The 15,912-nt window shown below is 41.1% G+C and overlaps 1 protein-coding gene across 1 annotated transcript in view; it reads right to left on the bottom strand.

Moving 5' to 3' along the window:
* LOC149456584 (solute carrier family 22 member 6-B-like) overlaps positions 1-2,709 on the bottom strand; it is a 92,430-nt gene extending 89,721 nt beyond the window's left edge. The window contains exon 1 of the mRNA XM_089684772.1: positions 2,250-2,709. Within this exon, the coding sequence (XP_089540898.1) occupies positions 2,250-2,624 (375 nt within the window). The 5' untranslated portion in view covers positions 2,625-2,709. The remainder of the gene's footprint in view (positions 1-2,249) is intronic.
* Between the last annotated feature and the right edge of the window lie 13,203 nt (positions 2,710-15,912).

The following is a 15,912-nucleotide window of genomic DNA, read 5'->3' as shown; positions in this document are numbered from 1 at the left end:
ATTAACAGACACTCGGATGCCACCTCAGTTGTGTAGGACACATTGAAAGTATATCTTAGGAGTCTTTGATGGAAAGACATATTGCTTATTAATACACAAAAACCACCCGCAACTAATAGTAACAAATAATATTAAATAATAGCAAAAAAAGACACATAAATTAATGACTGCAGCCACTATCCCTTACCTTAGAAGATCTTAATTACCATATATAACTGATAGCACTTGCTAAATAATACTCAATATAATGTGAAAAACTTATAACATAAATGTGCTCTAAAAAACATATTCCTCATATCAACTTATAAGTGCAAAGTCCAAAATGCTTCCTCCAAACGAATTTTAAGTGTAAAGTCCCAAATGATGTGTGCTTGCATCAACACCAACACCATTATAGTATATAGGAAGTCCATATAACATAAAGGAGTGCTCTTTTCACTGATATCACCATTAAGTGTTCCACCACCAGTGAATGTAAACTACCCTCACTTACCAGATTCCATTGACCTCCTTGTTTTTCAACAAGAAAGGTTACATTGTACTTTGTGGTCCCTCAAAGGCCTGCTTGGATCTCTATGCTGTTACCTCCTCAGCAATATCCAAATAATATTCCAATGGTTTAAATGGCATATGTTTAAAAAAAGAGAGAAGTAGAATCCTCTCATAGTGTAAAACTGTGTATTTTATTAAAAGGATAAAAAGGACTATGCCCATATAAAACTGTAAAAAAACACATAGGCAATCCCTCCTCTGATCACGTGGAAGCCACCAACACCTCAGCGTGCATTCCACACCAGACCGGAAGTGACACACAAGAAGTTCTGCTTGCTGCGTTTCGTCATCAATACATGTTGTCCTCAGAAGCCTTTTTACAATGTACATTACACACTTATTTTGAGGAAAGAGAAAAAAGAGGTCACCTGTTGGCGGGCATTGTGTGATCACAGGAAGGACCTTATTTTGTCTCCTCCATAGCCATCTCCCCTACTAATATTGTGTCTGATATCCCCTTGATTTTTCATGGTTTCAGATCATAATTTGAGCATTTATGTAACACTAAAGTTGTATATTATGGGGAGGACCTCCTAGACTTCCTACAAAACATCCACATAACTCAGCTAGAGGATGTAGATAGAAATATGCTCAATAGTCCCCTCACTTTGAAGAATTTTAAACAGACACAGCTTTCCCTAGCTTCAAAGTACCTGGGAGTAACAGTCTCCCAATTGAAATCTATAAAAGTTTTTGGGAAACACTACTCCAAGAACTTCTGTCAACCCTCTCCTCTGCAAAAGATCAGAGCTCTTTCAATGTATGAAGCCATTATTAATAGTACTATAGTACTATTTTGAACTACTTCGTCTGCCTCAGAGCAGTTGTGGGTTTTGTTGACTGTAATGTAATATTACAGATTCTGTTGTGGTTGTAGAATGGGTAGTTTGTTAGTGTAAATGCATGTGAATGGACTTAATGCTTAATGGGGTGATACTGCTTTAGACGCAGTAATGGCTAGCCACAGACAGGCTGATTTAGGGATGGTTCTATGAACACAAACGACACTGTGGAATTCCTATGGTTGGATTTCTGCAAAAGCACCATAAGCTGTAGCCTAGGACAGCTGGGCTTCTAGGAACAGAACACAGCAATCTTTGTATTGTGTTCCTAAATGTTAGTGACACACTTTCTTGTACAGTACATGGTTCCAGGCCACCACCCTTCTGGTCAGTACAATCCATTTGTAGTTCTCATTGCTCCGGTCCCTGTATGGACACCTAGTAAAATGCTAGCTTAGTGCGGTAACACGGAAGTGAAGGATCAAGCTGTCTGTTTCAGCCTCTCATTCCTGAACTTGACGTGAATCATATGGCTGTAATATCTGATTTTCCAAATTTGATTGTAAGTTTAACTGCTTGACTGCATGAGGAGAGGCTTGCATAATTTGTCTTAGGGAAGCAGAAAGTATAAAGCCCCAAAGCACAAAATAATCCCTGACAACAAATAACATTGAATATATCAGTCAAAATACTTTCAAACTATATATTAATAGATAGATAGATAGATAGATAGATAGATAAATAAATAGACAGATAAATGATAAAGTAGTACTCTGCATGCTGTAAATCATATCCTATAATTCACAGGAAGCTACATGCTATTGGCTATCATTATATTTCTGACTAGCTATCAATATAGCATAAACATCTAAGAAAAAGAACAAATGGATTAGAAAAAAATATAAAATGCCTTACTTGGTTAATGACAGTAGAAGAGTATTCACTGCCGTCATAGACCCATCCGTCTACACATGGCTCTTTTTCTGCATCACTTGTGTTACTTGAAGAAGTGGCATTGAGAATATGGAATTGGGGGCTGGTATAGCGGAAACATCTAGAGGGTTTTCCATTTGCTTCAACTGGAATAAAGGCTTCCACCCAAATCCCAGTAAAATTGCCATCCTCCCAGGAATCATTGAGTCTACAGCGATGTGTTGGAATTGCTGCAGTGAAATTCTGCAAGAGATTGTGGCTGGCTAGCAGGATTGAGGGCATGGCTAGAAGAATGAAATGTATGACCTGGTAACGTCCCATGCCCCCTATTTGCATCAGGATCTCTTGAAATGCCATGGCTGCTAATAGTCCATACACTGACTACTAGGAAGACTGGAAGTTGGTTGTCAAAATCATAGTCAATTCACTGCAAGCCTTATGGTGTTTGTTGGTAGTTTGAATGCTGTGAATGTGAAGCTTTGGTCCTATTTAAGAGTAAACTGCATTGTCAAATGTTAAACGTTTAGTTTATATAATGAAGCATTAACTTGTAAAATACATCAGAGTATAAAGGGCAATGCTAGATGTACCAGTCATGCTTCATTATGAAACCAAAAAGTATTCTATGGACTATGTAATGTGTTTTTATTCTCAATTCAGATGAAATATTCTGAAACTAAATGGTAAATAGATGTACCTTATTGCATATATTATCTTGTACTACACTGCTCAAAAAAATTCAAGGAACACTTTGAAAACACATCAGATCTCAATGGGGGAAAATATCATGCTGGATACTAGAGATGAGCGAATTATTCAAAAATTCGATTCGGCTGATTCGCCGAATTTGCGGGAGAAATTCGATTCGATGCGAATTTATTCGCTGTGAATTTAACTAATTAAAAGGGTTTCTAGGCTTCAGAGAGCCTTTAAATTAGTGCAGAACACTGTACCTTTAATTTAAATGCCCTTGGAGTCTGCTGGGGAAGAGAAATAATACTGTCAGTCAGTATGACATGCAGATGAGTGCCGTCGATCTTAGAATCACCGCACACTTCACTCATTTGGGCAGTCACGGGGCACGACGAAGAAGAAGAAGAAGAAGAAGAAGAAGAATGAAAAGAAGAAGAAGAAGAATGAAAAGAAGAAGAAGAATGAAAAGAAGAATGAAAAGAAGAAGAAGAATGAAAAGAAGAAGAAGAAGAATGAAAAGAAGAATGAAAAGAAGAATGAGAAGAATGAAAAGAAGAAGAAGAATGAAAAAGAATGAAAAGAAGAAGAAGAAGAATGAAAAGAAGAAGAAGAAGAATGAAAAGAAGAATGAAAAGAAGAAGAAGAATGAAAAGAAGAAGAAGAAGAATGAAAAGAAGAATGAAAAGAAGAATGAGAAGAATGAAAAGCAGAAGAAGAATGAAAAGAAGAATGAAAAGAAGAAGAAGAATGAAAAGAAGAAGAAGAAGAATGAAAAGAAGAATGAAAAGAAGAATGAGAAGAATGAAAAGAAGAAGAAGAATGAAAAGAAGAATGAAAAGAAGAAGAAGAAGAATGAAAAGAAGAATGAAAAGAAGAAGAAGAAGAATGAAAAGAAGAAGAAGAATGAAAAGAAGAAGAAGAATGAAAAGAAGAATGAGAAGAATGAAAAGAAGAAGAAGAAGAATGAAAAGAAGAAGAAGAAGAATGAAAAGAAGAATGAAAAGAAGAAGAAGAAGAATGAAAAGAAGAAGAAGAATGAAAAGAAGAATGAAAAGAAGAATGAGAAGAATGAAAAGAAGAATGAAAAGAAGAAGAATGAAAAGAAGAATGAGAAGAAGAATGAAAAGAAGAATGAAAAGAAGAATGAGAAGAATGAAAAGAAGAATGAAAAGAAGAAGTTTTCCAGTACAGCAAAAAGTGTATCTGCAGAGAGCTCCGCTATTTCTGACAGTTCTCTGACAGTTCCTTCACATTTACAGCGGTTGAAACATTGTATCTGTTTCCGAATAAAAACATCTGTATCCTAAATGGAAACAAATAGATACAATGTTTCAACCGCTGTAAATGTGAAGGAACTGTCAGAGAACTGTCAGAAATAGCGGAGCTCTCTGCAGGGACACTTTTTGCCGGCTGATCGGGAAAAATCCGATTTGCGCACCCGAAGTTGGCTAATATTCGGATTCGGCACGAATCGAATTTTTCCTGAAATTCGAAACAAATTCCACTTCGCCTGGTTCGATTCGCTCATCTCTACTGGATACCTATGCTGATATGGACTGGGTAATGTGTTAGGAACGTATCAACCTACAGATGACTGAATTCAAAGACACCCCACAAATTAAAGTGAAAAACTGATGCAGCAGGCTAGTCCAATTTGCTGAAATTTCATTGCAGCAACTCAAACAGCACCCAGTAGTTTGCATGGCCCCCATGTGCTTGTATGCATGCCTGACAACATCGGGGCATGCTCCTAATGAAATGACAGATGGTGTCCTGGGGTATATCCTCTCAGATCTGGACCAGGGCATCACTGAGCACCTGGACAGTCTAAGGTGTAACCTGGCACCGGTGGATGGACCGAACATGATATCCCAGAGGTGTTCCATTGGATTTAGGTCAGACAAGCATGGGGGCCATTCAGTGGTATCAATTCCTTCATCTTCCAGGAACTGCCTGCATACTCTTGCCACATGAGACCATTGTAGTGTACCAGGAGGGAGTCAGGACCTACTGCACCAACGTAGGGTCTGGCAATGGATCCAAGGATTTAATCACAATACCTAATGGCAGTCAGGGTGCCATTGTCTTGCCTGTAGAGGTCTGTGCGTCCCTCCATGGATGTGCCTCCCCAGACCATCACTGACCCACCACCAAAATGGTCATGCTGAATGATGTTACAGGCAGCATAGCGTTCTCCACGACTTCCCAAAACCCCTTCACGTCTGTCACACATGCTCAGGGTGAACCTGCTCTCATCTGTGAAAAGCAAAGGGCACCAGTGGTGGACCTGCCAATTCTGGTGTACAATAGCAAATGCCAATCAAGCTCTATGGTGCCGGGCAGTGAGCAAAGGGCCCACTAGAGGACGTCGGACCCTCAGGCCACCGTCATGAAGTCTGTTTCTGATTGTTTGGTCAGAGACATTCACATCAGTGGCCTGCTGGAGGTCATTTTGTAGGGCTCTGGCATTGCTCATCCTGTTCCTCCTTGCACAAATGAACAGATAACGGTCCTGCTGATGGGTTAGGGACTTTCTATGGCCCTGTCCAGCTCTCCTAGAGTAACTGCCTGTCTCCTGGAATCTCCTCCATGCTCTTGAGACTGGGAGACTTGATTGCTGGGAGACACAGAAAACCTTCTGGCAATGGCACATATTGATGTGCCATCCTGGAGGAGTTGGACTGCCTGTGCAACCTTTGTATGGTCCAGGTATCGCCTCATGCTACCAGTAGTGACACTGACCCTAGCCAAATGCAAAACTAGTGAAAACAGGCAGAAAAGATGAGTAGGGAAAAAAAAGTCAGTGACTTCCACCTGTAAAGCCATTCCTGTTTTGGGGGTCATCTCATTGTTGCCCATTTAGTGCACCTGTTGTTGATTTCATGAACACCAAAAGCAGCTGAAACTGATTAACAACCTCTGCTACTTAACTGACCAGATCAATATCCCAGGAGTTTAATTGAGTTGATGCTAAATTCTGATTAAAAAGTGTTCTTTTAATTTTTTTGAGCAGTGTATTTTCTGAATAATGTATCTCAGGGGGCCAAGCTTTACTTAGTGATATTCTATGCAGATGGTCGAGTTTTCTTTACCAAGTAATACGTCACACAAGAGAACTAGAGGTTCCTAAAGTACCAAGGACACAACAGAGAAGTTCTACCTTTACAGTGGTCTGCTAATCTTTTTTTTTTGTTTACAAACGATTTTATTGAGTATAAGTAGACAATAAAATAACAGCACATTTTCAAATATTAACAGCAAAAACAAGGCACTTTGGAAAAGTACAATTCAGAAAAAGATATCATAATAATGAAGAGAAGAAACAGAAGAAAAGTAGATTGCAAGTACATGAAATACGTTAATGATAAGAGAAATTGAATAATACGTCTGTCAACAGCATCTGTCAGTCATTGTTCACTGAAAACGTTATCAATCATGCAATAAATGTCTATAATCCCTCCATGACTCCCATTTTTTATCAAATAAGTGCATCTTATCCAGCAAAGTATAATGAATGCGTTCCATGAGCATTACAGCATCAATTCTGTGCAGGATGGAGGCCAAAGGTACAGCATTGGATCTCCAGTGTAAGGCAATAGACCATAAAGTGGCAATACAAATAGTATGTATCAATCTCATAATGGCATCAGGGACCCCTGGGATGTGAGCCCCCAATAGGCAAGTTTGAATAGATAAGCATACTGGGGTACCCGCCAGTGAGGTGGCCACCTCGGATATCCTGCGCCAAATCAGAGATATGGACGGGCAATCCCAAAATATATGCACCAAAGTGCCTGTAAAACCACAGCCTCGAAAACATAGAGGGGACGTTTGTGGGTACAATCTATGTAGTCTTGATGGGGTATAATACCATCTAGTTAAAACCTTAAGGGCCGTTTCACGAACCGAAAGAGATCGAGAGCTTTTACAGATATTATCCACCATGGAATCCCAATCCTCATCCGAAAAAGTGGTACCACTATCCTCCTCCCACCTCTGTCGGTACAACGGAGGCGTATGAAAAAGACAAAGTAAAGATTGGTGATAAAAATTGGAAATAAGACCCCTACCCCTGGGAGAGTCATGGCTGGTACGTTCAAAAAAGGAAACCAGAGAAGACGGTGTAAGGCCAGAATGTGATTCAAAAAAGTGTCTAATCTGTCGGTAACGATGGTACTCGCGAAGGGGAATATCAAAAAGCGCGCGTAGCATATCAAAGGTAATGTAAGATCCTCCTCTTTGAAAATCAGATAATCTGATAAGAGATTGATCATACCACCAACGAAACAGTTGAGGAGAAGAAAAAGCTGGTGTAAAAGTTGGATCACCAAAAAATGAAATACCGGGGGGAATAGGAGAGACCAAATTTAATTTAAATTTGTATGTGGACCAAAGTGTCATTGAATGGGTCACTATGGAGTTATAAAATGTAAGTGAACGTGGAGAGACCCTGGACCACAAGATGCTCGGTAAGTAGAATGGGCGTATGGACTGAGATTCAAATTTGACCCATGGGATCTGAGAGTTAATAGTTGCCCACTGTGATAGCTGCACAAAACGAGCCGAAAGATAATATATCCAAAAATTGGGAAGACCGAGGCCTCCAGTCCGTTGTGAGCGGTATAAAATCGCTGAGGCAAAACGTGCACGCTTATTACCCCAGATAAAATTATTAATGGTCCGCTGAAATTGGCTCAGAAACGTTTTTGAGACTGGAACTGGAAGAGCTCTAAAAAGATAAAGAAGTTTAGGCAAAATATTCATTTTAACAGCCGTGACTCTACCCAAGAATGAAATAGGATAACCATGCCAAATCCTCAGTAGAGTAGATAGACGTGATATACACGGTGGATAATTAGCAGCAAATATATCTGAATAACTGGGAGTGAGATTAACACCTAAATAGGATATCCGGTCTGTAGACCAGCGGAATGGGAAGGAGCTGCGGAGAGATGCACTTAGGGAATCAGGAATATTAATCGGCATAACTACCGATTTGGTAAAATTAACAGTAAGACCTGACGTTATAGCAAAATCATTCAGTATGACACATAAATTAGGCAATGAAGTCAACGGGTTAGTAAGAAAAAGCATAACATCATCAGCATACATGCTCATTTTAAATTGTGAGACTAACAACGGGTAGCCTGAAATATCCGGGTGTGATCTGATCGCTACTGCCAAGGGTTCCAACACCAGTGCAAATAAAAGGGGTGAAAGGGGACAGCCCTGACGGGTACCTCTACCCAATGTGAAAAAGTCTGAATTGCAGCCAGGGAGCCGTATTCTTGTCTTCGGAGAGTCATATAAGGCGTGTATACCGGCTAAAAATTCGTTATTAAAGCCCATTTTTCGTAGCAAGGAAAACATATAGGGCCAAAGAACACTGTCAAAGGCCTTGTTTATATCCAGACTCATCAGCAAGACCTCTTTAGAATGTAAATTAGCATCTTGAATAACGTTGAGCGTGAGGCGAATATTATCAGTGATAAATCTGTCTGGGATAAATCCAGATTGGTCCGGAGAGACCAAAGAGGAGATAATAGGGGCCAACCTGTCCGCCAAGATGCGGCTAAATATTTTCAGATCATTATTCATTACGGAGATTGGTCTATAGTTTTGTGGTAAGCTGTGATCTTTCTGTGGTTTGGGTATTAAAGACATGTTAGCCAACAGCATCTCCTCCGGGAACCTACCCCCCTGCAAAACATCATTAAATAAAGTTATCAGATAGGGAGCCAAAGTAGAGGCAAAATGTTTGTAATAACTAGCAGTGAACCCGTCTGGACCTGGCGCAGTAGAGCTTTTCAGGGCGCTAATTGCACGAGTTATCTCCAACAGAGTGCAGGGGGCATTAAGAGAAGCAACTTGAGAAGGTGTGAGAGCAGGGAGGGGTATAGAATCTAGCCACGAGGCTGCTGGTGAAACAGAGTCCGACCGTGGAGGGGCTAATAGGTTAGAATAAAAGTTTTCAAAAATGCCCAAAACCTCCTGAGGCAGAGATGAAATAGCACCCGAGTTAGTACGCAATTTATAAATATGTGGGGGGCGCATGGAGTGATTCAGTTTCCTTGCAAACATAGAGGAAGCCGAGTTGCTATGTAACAAAAATGTGGCTTTTGACCAGCGGAGAGCTTTTTCAGTTTTTTGGGATAGCAGAGTATTCAATTCTAAGCGCTTTTGAGATAGTAACTGTTTATTAAGAAAAGATGGGTTAGCAATATGACTTCAGTAATGTGCTTCCAATTCTCGGGTAAGAAGCAGAATTTGCTGCCATCGTTTTCTATTTCTGGATGAAGCCATAGAAATAAGGCGGCCTCGTAGGACCGCCTTATGGGCTACCCATAATGTGGCTGGAGAAATATCAGGAGTCGAATTAGATTGAAAATATTCCAAAATAGATGCAGCTACTTCATGGCGGGAGTCAATATCCGTAAGCATAGAATCATTGAGTCTCCATGAGAAGGGAGTGGGTGCAAGTCCCATACATGTGATAGACAAGGCTATAATATTGTGATCCGACCAAGGACTCAAGTGGATGTTCGCTATCCTAGAGTTTGCTAATAAAATAGGGGTGCAATAAATATAGTCTAATCTAGCATAAGAGTCATGTGGGTGAGAATAAAATGAATATTCTCTAGCTCCTACATTATGCGCCCTCCAGGCATCTACTAATTGGAAGGCCTCTAGTCTTTTAGTAAGTGATTTTGGGAAGGCGTGGGAAGAGTGCAAGAGTGAGCTACGGTCCAAAAGAGGATTTGCTACCAGGTTGAAATCACCACCCACCAATAGATGGGGTGACAAAAATCTATCAAGAACATCAAAAAATTTTGAGAAAAAGGTAGCTTGTGCCGAATTCGGTGCGTAGACATTTGCTATTGTAAGTTCTCGGCCTGAAAGGGTGCCCTTAAGAATAATAAACCTACTGTCTGGATCACGGTACACATGTTGAACCTCAAAGGGGATTGAATTATGCAGAAAAATGGCCACCCCTCTACTCTTGGAGGAGTGTAAAGTATAATACCCTTGTCTATAGGATTTGTGAAAATATGTCGGGTGTTTTGCGGCTGCAAAATGTGTTTCCTGCAATAAAATAATTTTAGCCCCTAATCGCCTATACTGAAGAAAGGCTGTTTTGCGCTTGTTTGGCGAGTTGAAACCCTGGACATTATGCGAGATACATTGAATTGCCATAATATGCAAAAATTATTACCATCAGCAAAAAAATATACATTGACAAGACATATACTCGAATTATTTGGCTAGATGTAAGGACCTTCAAGTCCATAACAAATAGATTTACGGGTAGCATTACCAGTCTGGGGGACATCCAGACCCCAAAATGGGGGTCGTGACGTCCACACACCGGTATCAAGTCAACATCATGTACGAAATTTTTGAGGAAAAAAAAGACAAAAAACAGTAAAAGTGAAGCAATGATAGCTGCGACAATGAAAAGAGTAACTGAGAGACATGGATCAGGTATGCAATTAGCTGTACCTGAAAAAACAAAAAATTTCAACATCAAAGGGCCAATCGGGCCCAAACCCTGTCTCCATAACACATGAAAAACGGAGCCGTCACCCCACAATCGGGCGGTGATTCCTCCGGTCATGTCAGGAGGCAGGGTGGGGTAACGTGTCCAAGAGTTGTGAGGCTATGAATCAGTGGGCGATATTCAGAGGGCCCGAAGACCCTTGTTAGACTTAAACACATCCAGTTATCAACGAGAGAGCATATATAGTCTATATAAACACAGAAACAGCTCAACAGCGTCCACAAAAACACATATATATATCCCCAATGTGTAGGGGGTGCTGAACAATAGACATCCCGTGGGTTGCCTCCTATCCCAATCAAGGGAAATCGCTGACCAGGATCATCGATGCAAGTAATAATAGGCAGGAAGGCATGGTCCCATCAGCCCAGTTCTTGTCGGGCCCTCCTCCTTTCCCTCCGTGGAGATGGAGTGTGCCAGATAGGAGAGACACGAGGTGTAGGGGGGGGACGTCGAGGTGATGGGGCATCCGCCAGGCCCAACTTGGTCAGGATCTCTCTGCCCTCAGGAAGGGATGTAGCTATATATGTGCTCCCATTATGTGGAACTATCAACTTAAAAGGGAAGCCCCATTTATAACGGATACGAGCTGAAAAAAGAGCCGTTGTAACCTCCTTCATTTTCCTGCGCTTCTCCAATGTAGCCGGAGAAACATCTGGAAAAATTTGTAAAACCGAGCCTTCAAAGGAGATCGTTGGAGTGTTGCGAGCAGCTCTGAGTATGTCTTCTTTGGTCAGGAAATCTTTTAGACACAGAACAATGTCCCTAGGCGGTTTATCACTAGGGGGTTTAGGGCGCAGGGCTCTATGGATGCGATCACAGGCAAAGGATCCGGGATTGCAATCCGGAAGGAGAGATTTGAATAGCTTGGTAACGGTTTGTGAGAGATCAGAAACAGATTCCGGAATTCCCCTGACTCGCAGATTATTTCTGCGGTTGCGATTATCAAGGTCTTCAACCTGTGCCTGCAATTGTAAAAAGGCCGTTTGTAGATGATCATGTTCTCTGGAAAGGTCCCCATAGGCTAGGCTAAGTTCATCATGTTTAGTTTCCAAGCGATCGGTTCTAGAGCCCAGTGTGGCTATTTCCTGAGAGAGAACATTAGTGCTTTTGTGTAATTCTGATTGGAATTTGGCGGCCAATTTGGTGTACATGGTTTCCAAGCAAGATTCCAGGTCACCCTTTGTAAGTTGCTGTGCATCTTCACTGACCAGAGTTAATGAAGGAGCTGTGATATCACGCAAGGGTTCGGATGGGGATGCTCGTTCTGCGTCACCTAGAGACATGTTGCAAATCTCGTGTGTCTTAAGTAGATATGTAGTGAGGGACTTTTGAGCTTGTCCCTTCTTTTTTTTGGTGGACGGCATACAGAGAGTCTCCCGGGGGTGATCAACTGGAAATTGGATGATAAAAGGAGATAATGACCCCAGGGGACCTATAACGCCCGAATCAGGTTTAGGGTTGTATTTACATAAACGCTGTCAAGCTTATCCGAAAAAACTTTATATTGTAAATACAGTTAGCAAGCCATGAGGATGTGGAGTGGACATAGGCCGTGGTGCACCCCATTAATAGCTCCAGGGTCTGGGATGAACAGGGGGGCAAGTATAGGACAGAGGATCCCTTATGATGGCCTAAGAATCCTCCAGAGCAAGTATAGTCAGCCCATACACCCCTCCAGGGCAGTATATAGGCCTCAGTGGGTTTCTGGGCCCAGCAAAGGCCTCAATCACAGAGGAACGGGGTCCCTGGAGTGGTGGGCGGGAGCCCCGTCCCCTGAGACGTCAAAGGGGGATAGGATGGTCAGTGTCTACCAGCCTCCTGCACTCACCGTAGCTCGGATGTGAGGAGGAGGAGGTCCGGGCCGGATGCAGTAGGCCGCAGCCACAGGGAACGGCAATATGCTGCTCCGTCTCTTCCCCAGGTCCAGGGGATGCAGAGGATGTCACCAACGTCTCAGGAGGGTCCGCCGCCGCCCGGATGATAGCGGATGCAGGCAGAAACCTCCGGAGTCACGGACCATGCGGCTGCGCTAGGCCGCGCGCATCCACCGCCACAGATGGCGGAGATATCCCCCGGGGCTTCTCTCCCAGGCACAGGGGAAGCACCCAAGGATCCAGCTGCTCCGCCGTGGTCCGCAGCAGCATGGATGGCGGTGGATTGTGTAGGTCGGCGACGGAGCTCCGGATTATGCCAGTGGTCTGCTAATCTTAACATTTAATCCATTTGTATTTAGGGGTAACAGTTATAAGGACTTTCAAACTGTTTGAACCACTTCTATCTACTCCACGGCTAAAGTAACAGGCTGTCCAAAGAGCAAGGGCAAATAATTTCACAAAATTGTGGGTGCACATGGCCCTGACATCTTATATGTCTTGGATACCCCAGCGGTGAAATGCTCCTGCTTTTAGGAGCATAAAGTATACTTTGGCTCCTGCTCTATTCCCTACTGCCCAGCCACTCTCTATCCTGCCCACAACCTCTTTGCAGGCAATCAGAAGGGCACCCCCTCAGCACTGTTTGCCGCTGGCAGCACAGCCCACTCAATGCATCCTTGTTGCTAGGCAGTCTGTCAACTCCATCTGCCTGGTCATCCCAAGCATTGATTAGTCTATGAATTTGGGGTATAATCAACATGGACTTTATAGGCACATAAGCACAATACCAATATGGATAAAAACACGTAATAACATATTAACATAACTTCTTAAAGTCGATATAACTTGTTTAAAATTATGATGCATTTTATAAAAAACGTGTGTTCCCCCCAATTCGGTTAAGGTTCCTGACATTGGACACATAGTATGGATGTAAATAGTCCACTTGTTCCAACTGTAGGGGGTTCCACTGTTCACAATCTGCCCAACATGTTTCACGACTGGAGTCACTTCTTCATGGGTTTGAAATGCATCTATAGGATTTAGAAACTTACAAAGAATAGCCAGAGCTATTATATTTATATACAGTTAAGAAAGAGATGGTAAAGCACTTACTAGAATGTAGGCATATAAATATCATGTAATATGCAAATTTCTCAGGGCGATAGATAGGACACCACCAGACCGCAGGCAGACCAAGTCCCCAGGGGGGATGTGGGGGGCACAATTTCAAACAGCTGGGGGAAAGAACAGGCCACCATGTGAAAAGCAGTATGATTGATGAATTAAAAGGATTGGCCTTATTGTATAGAGACTACTCACTGAAATTTTCGACTAGGGCACAATGTTCTTAAGGTTTCCCCAATGCAGAAAGAAGTCTTTTATAGCCAGTAATAATTCTTCTCTGAAATTGCATTCTAAATCATTAGTAGCTGTCTGAGATAATGCGAGTAATGCAGGTAATTTGCTCTGCCTGAAGAAATCTATAATAATAATTTAAAAATTTGGTCTCTTTTACTGTGTAAGGTGGTTGGTTTATGGGAAATTGTGCAGTTTACAATAGAATTTGTGAAACTGCGATGCAATTTTATCAGATGCATGTACTATTTTACCATCTCCTGTGTTGATGCAGAAAATATTTTCCTTTGTCCTTCAAAGCTTTGTTTAAGAACTTACCACTTTTATCACCATGCTCATAATAAATTAGTTTTTAGAAAATAGCGAGCATTTAAGTTTTTGGTCTAGATTGTTTTTAATACTGTTCTAGCTTTTAGCAACTCCGTCGCCGATTGGGTCAAGAGAGAGAATTTATGTAATGATTCAAGTTCGGCAATTTTAGCAGAGAGGTAATTCAGTAGTTTTTCTTTTTCCTTTTTGCATCTTGAACCCCATTTAATTAATTCTCTTCTTACAACACATTTATATGCCTCCCAAATTGTTAAGAGGGGAGGTCCTCACATGAATTGAGGGTGAAATACATTTTGATGGCCTCCACAACATGTTCGTGGATGGTGGGATCAATGAGTAATGATGGATTCAATCTCCAATTACACGTTTTAGGGAGTTGTTCTGAGATATCTAATGAGATTTGTGCATGATCAGAAAAGGATTGAATTCCTAGCTTAGCTTCTGATAGAATGGGGAGGTCTCTCTGAGAGAAGAAAAAATAGTCTATCCAAGAGTATTGGTCATGTGGGGGTGAATAGAAGGTTAAATATTTGTCTGTTGGATGTTTGGACCTCTAAAAGTTGACCAGTGTCAACGATATTAACATACATTTGATTTTCTGACGTATTCTGTAAAAGATACAAGTTTTGCCAGAGGAGGTATCCTGAATCAGATTTAGGGGTATATTAAAGTCCCCTCCAAGAATTATACAACCTGTGGCAAACCATTTTAAATCATCCACAATTTTATTGGCAAAAGGATGAGCAGAGTTCGGGAAGAACACATTAGCCAGAGTGATAGGTCCACCTTCCTGGGTCCCTTTAATAAAAATATACTTTTCATCACGGTCTATTAGTTGATTTGTAATGGAGAAAGCAGCATCTTTACTTAATAGTATGGAGACTCCTTTCGTTTTGGCTAGAAAATTTGTTGAATGAAAAGCTTTAGTAAAATAGTTGTCACCAAGTTTAGGGATATTATATGTTATAACGTGTGTTTCTTGTATAAAGACCACCTTAGGTTTCACCTTTTTAAGTTCTCTTAGAAGAGTCGATCTCTTCTCAGGGATATTTATTCCTTTATCATTATGGGGGGTCAGGAGCGGATGGCAACTATGAGCAACAGATGTTTTGAAGGTAGTAACTTTCACAGTTAATAAATCAAGGATGTATACCTAATATAGGTCACAAATCCGTAGGCTTGATGTTTCAATAAAAGAAAAGAAAAAAAAAGGGGGGGGGAGAGAGAGTGAGAGAGAGAAGAGGTTTATCCCTCAAGAGGGAAGAAGAAGCAAAGATGTGTAACAATACCTATGATACTACAAAACAAAGAGTATCCTAAGGTGGTTAGACTGTAGACAGATAGCAAAAAGATATAGATATTCTATATAATAGCTGAGCAAAATCTACAATTTATGCAGGAGAGTGGGAGTGCCCATAACCTATATGGGTGTGCCACACACAAAATATCTAAACCAGATATATTAATTATGAAGCAATCTGTCATAGAAAGATGGATATCAACAGCTCCACAGCCACAATAAAGAAAAACAAGAAAATAAGTCAATTAGTCGGTCAATTGAGGGGTTAAAAAAATGATAATAGTATATCAAACAAGTATATAATGTGTATGCTGTTGATAGAAAGTATAACAATGAAAATCAATGCCTTATTATCTTTAATGAAATACTAAAACTTATTGTCTGCTGTTCATCTGAACTATATAGGTGAACCCCTAGCTGGTGCACAACTGTCAACTGGGGATTCATATCCTATATATAATGGTTGTATTCGCTAGCAGTATGACCAGTTAATGAACACTTCAGGCACTGGGAGAAAGTACTTTCAAA

The sequence above is a fragment of the Staurois parvus genome, unplaced genomic scaffold (assembly GCF_062004578.1).
Source record: "Staurois parvus isolate SC_StPar_1 unplaced genomic scaffold, SC_StPar_1.0 ptg000356l, whole genome shotgun sequence".
NCBI lineage: Eukaryota > Metazoa > Chordata > Amphibia > Anura > Ranidae > Staurois > Staurois parvus.
Note: the sequence above shows the minus strand (reverse complement) of the source record. Positions and strands in the feature narration are given on the sequence as shown.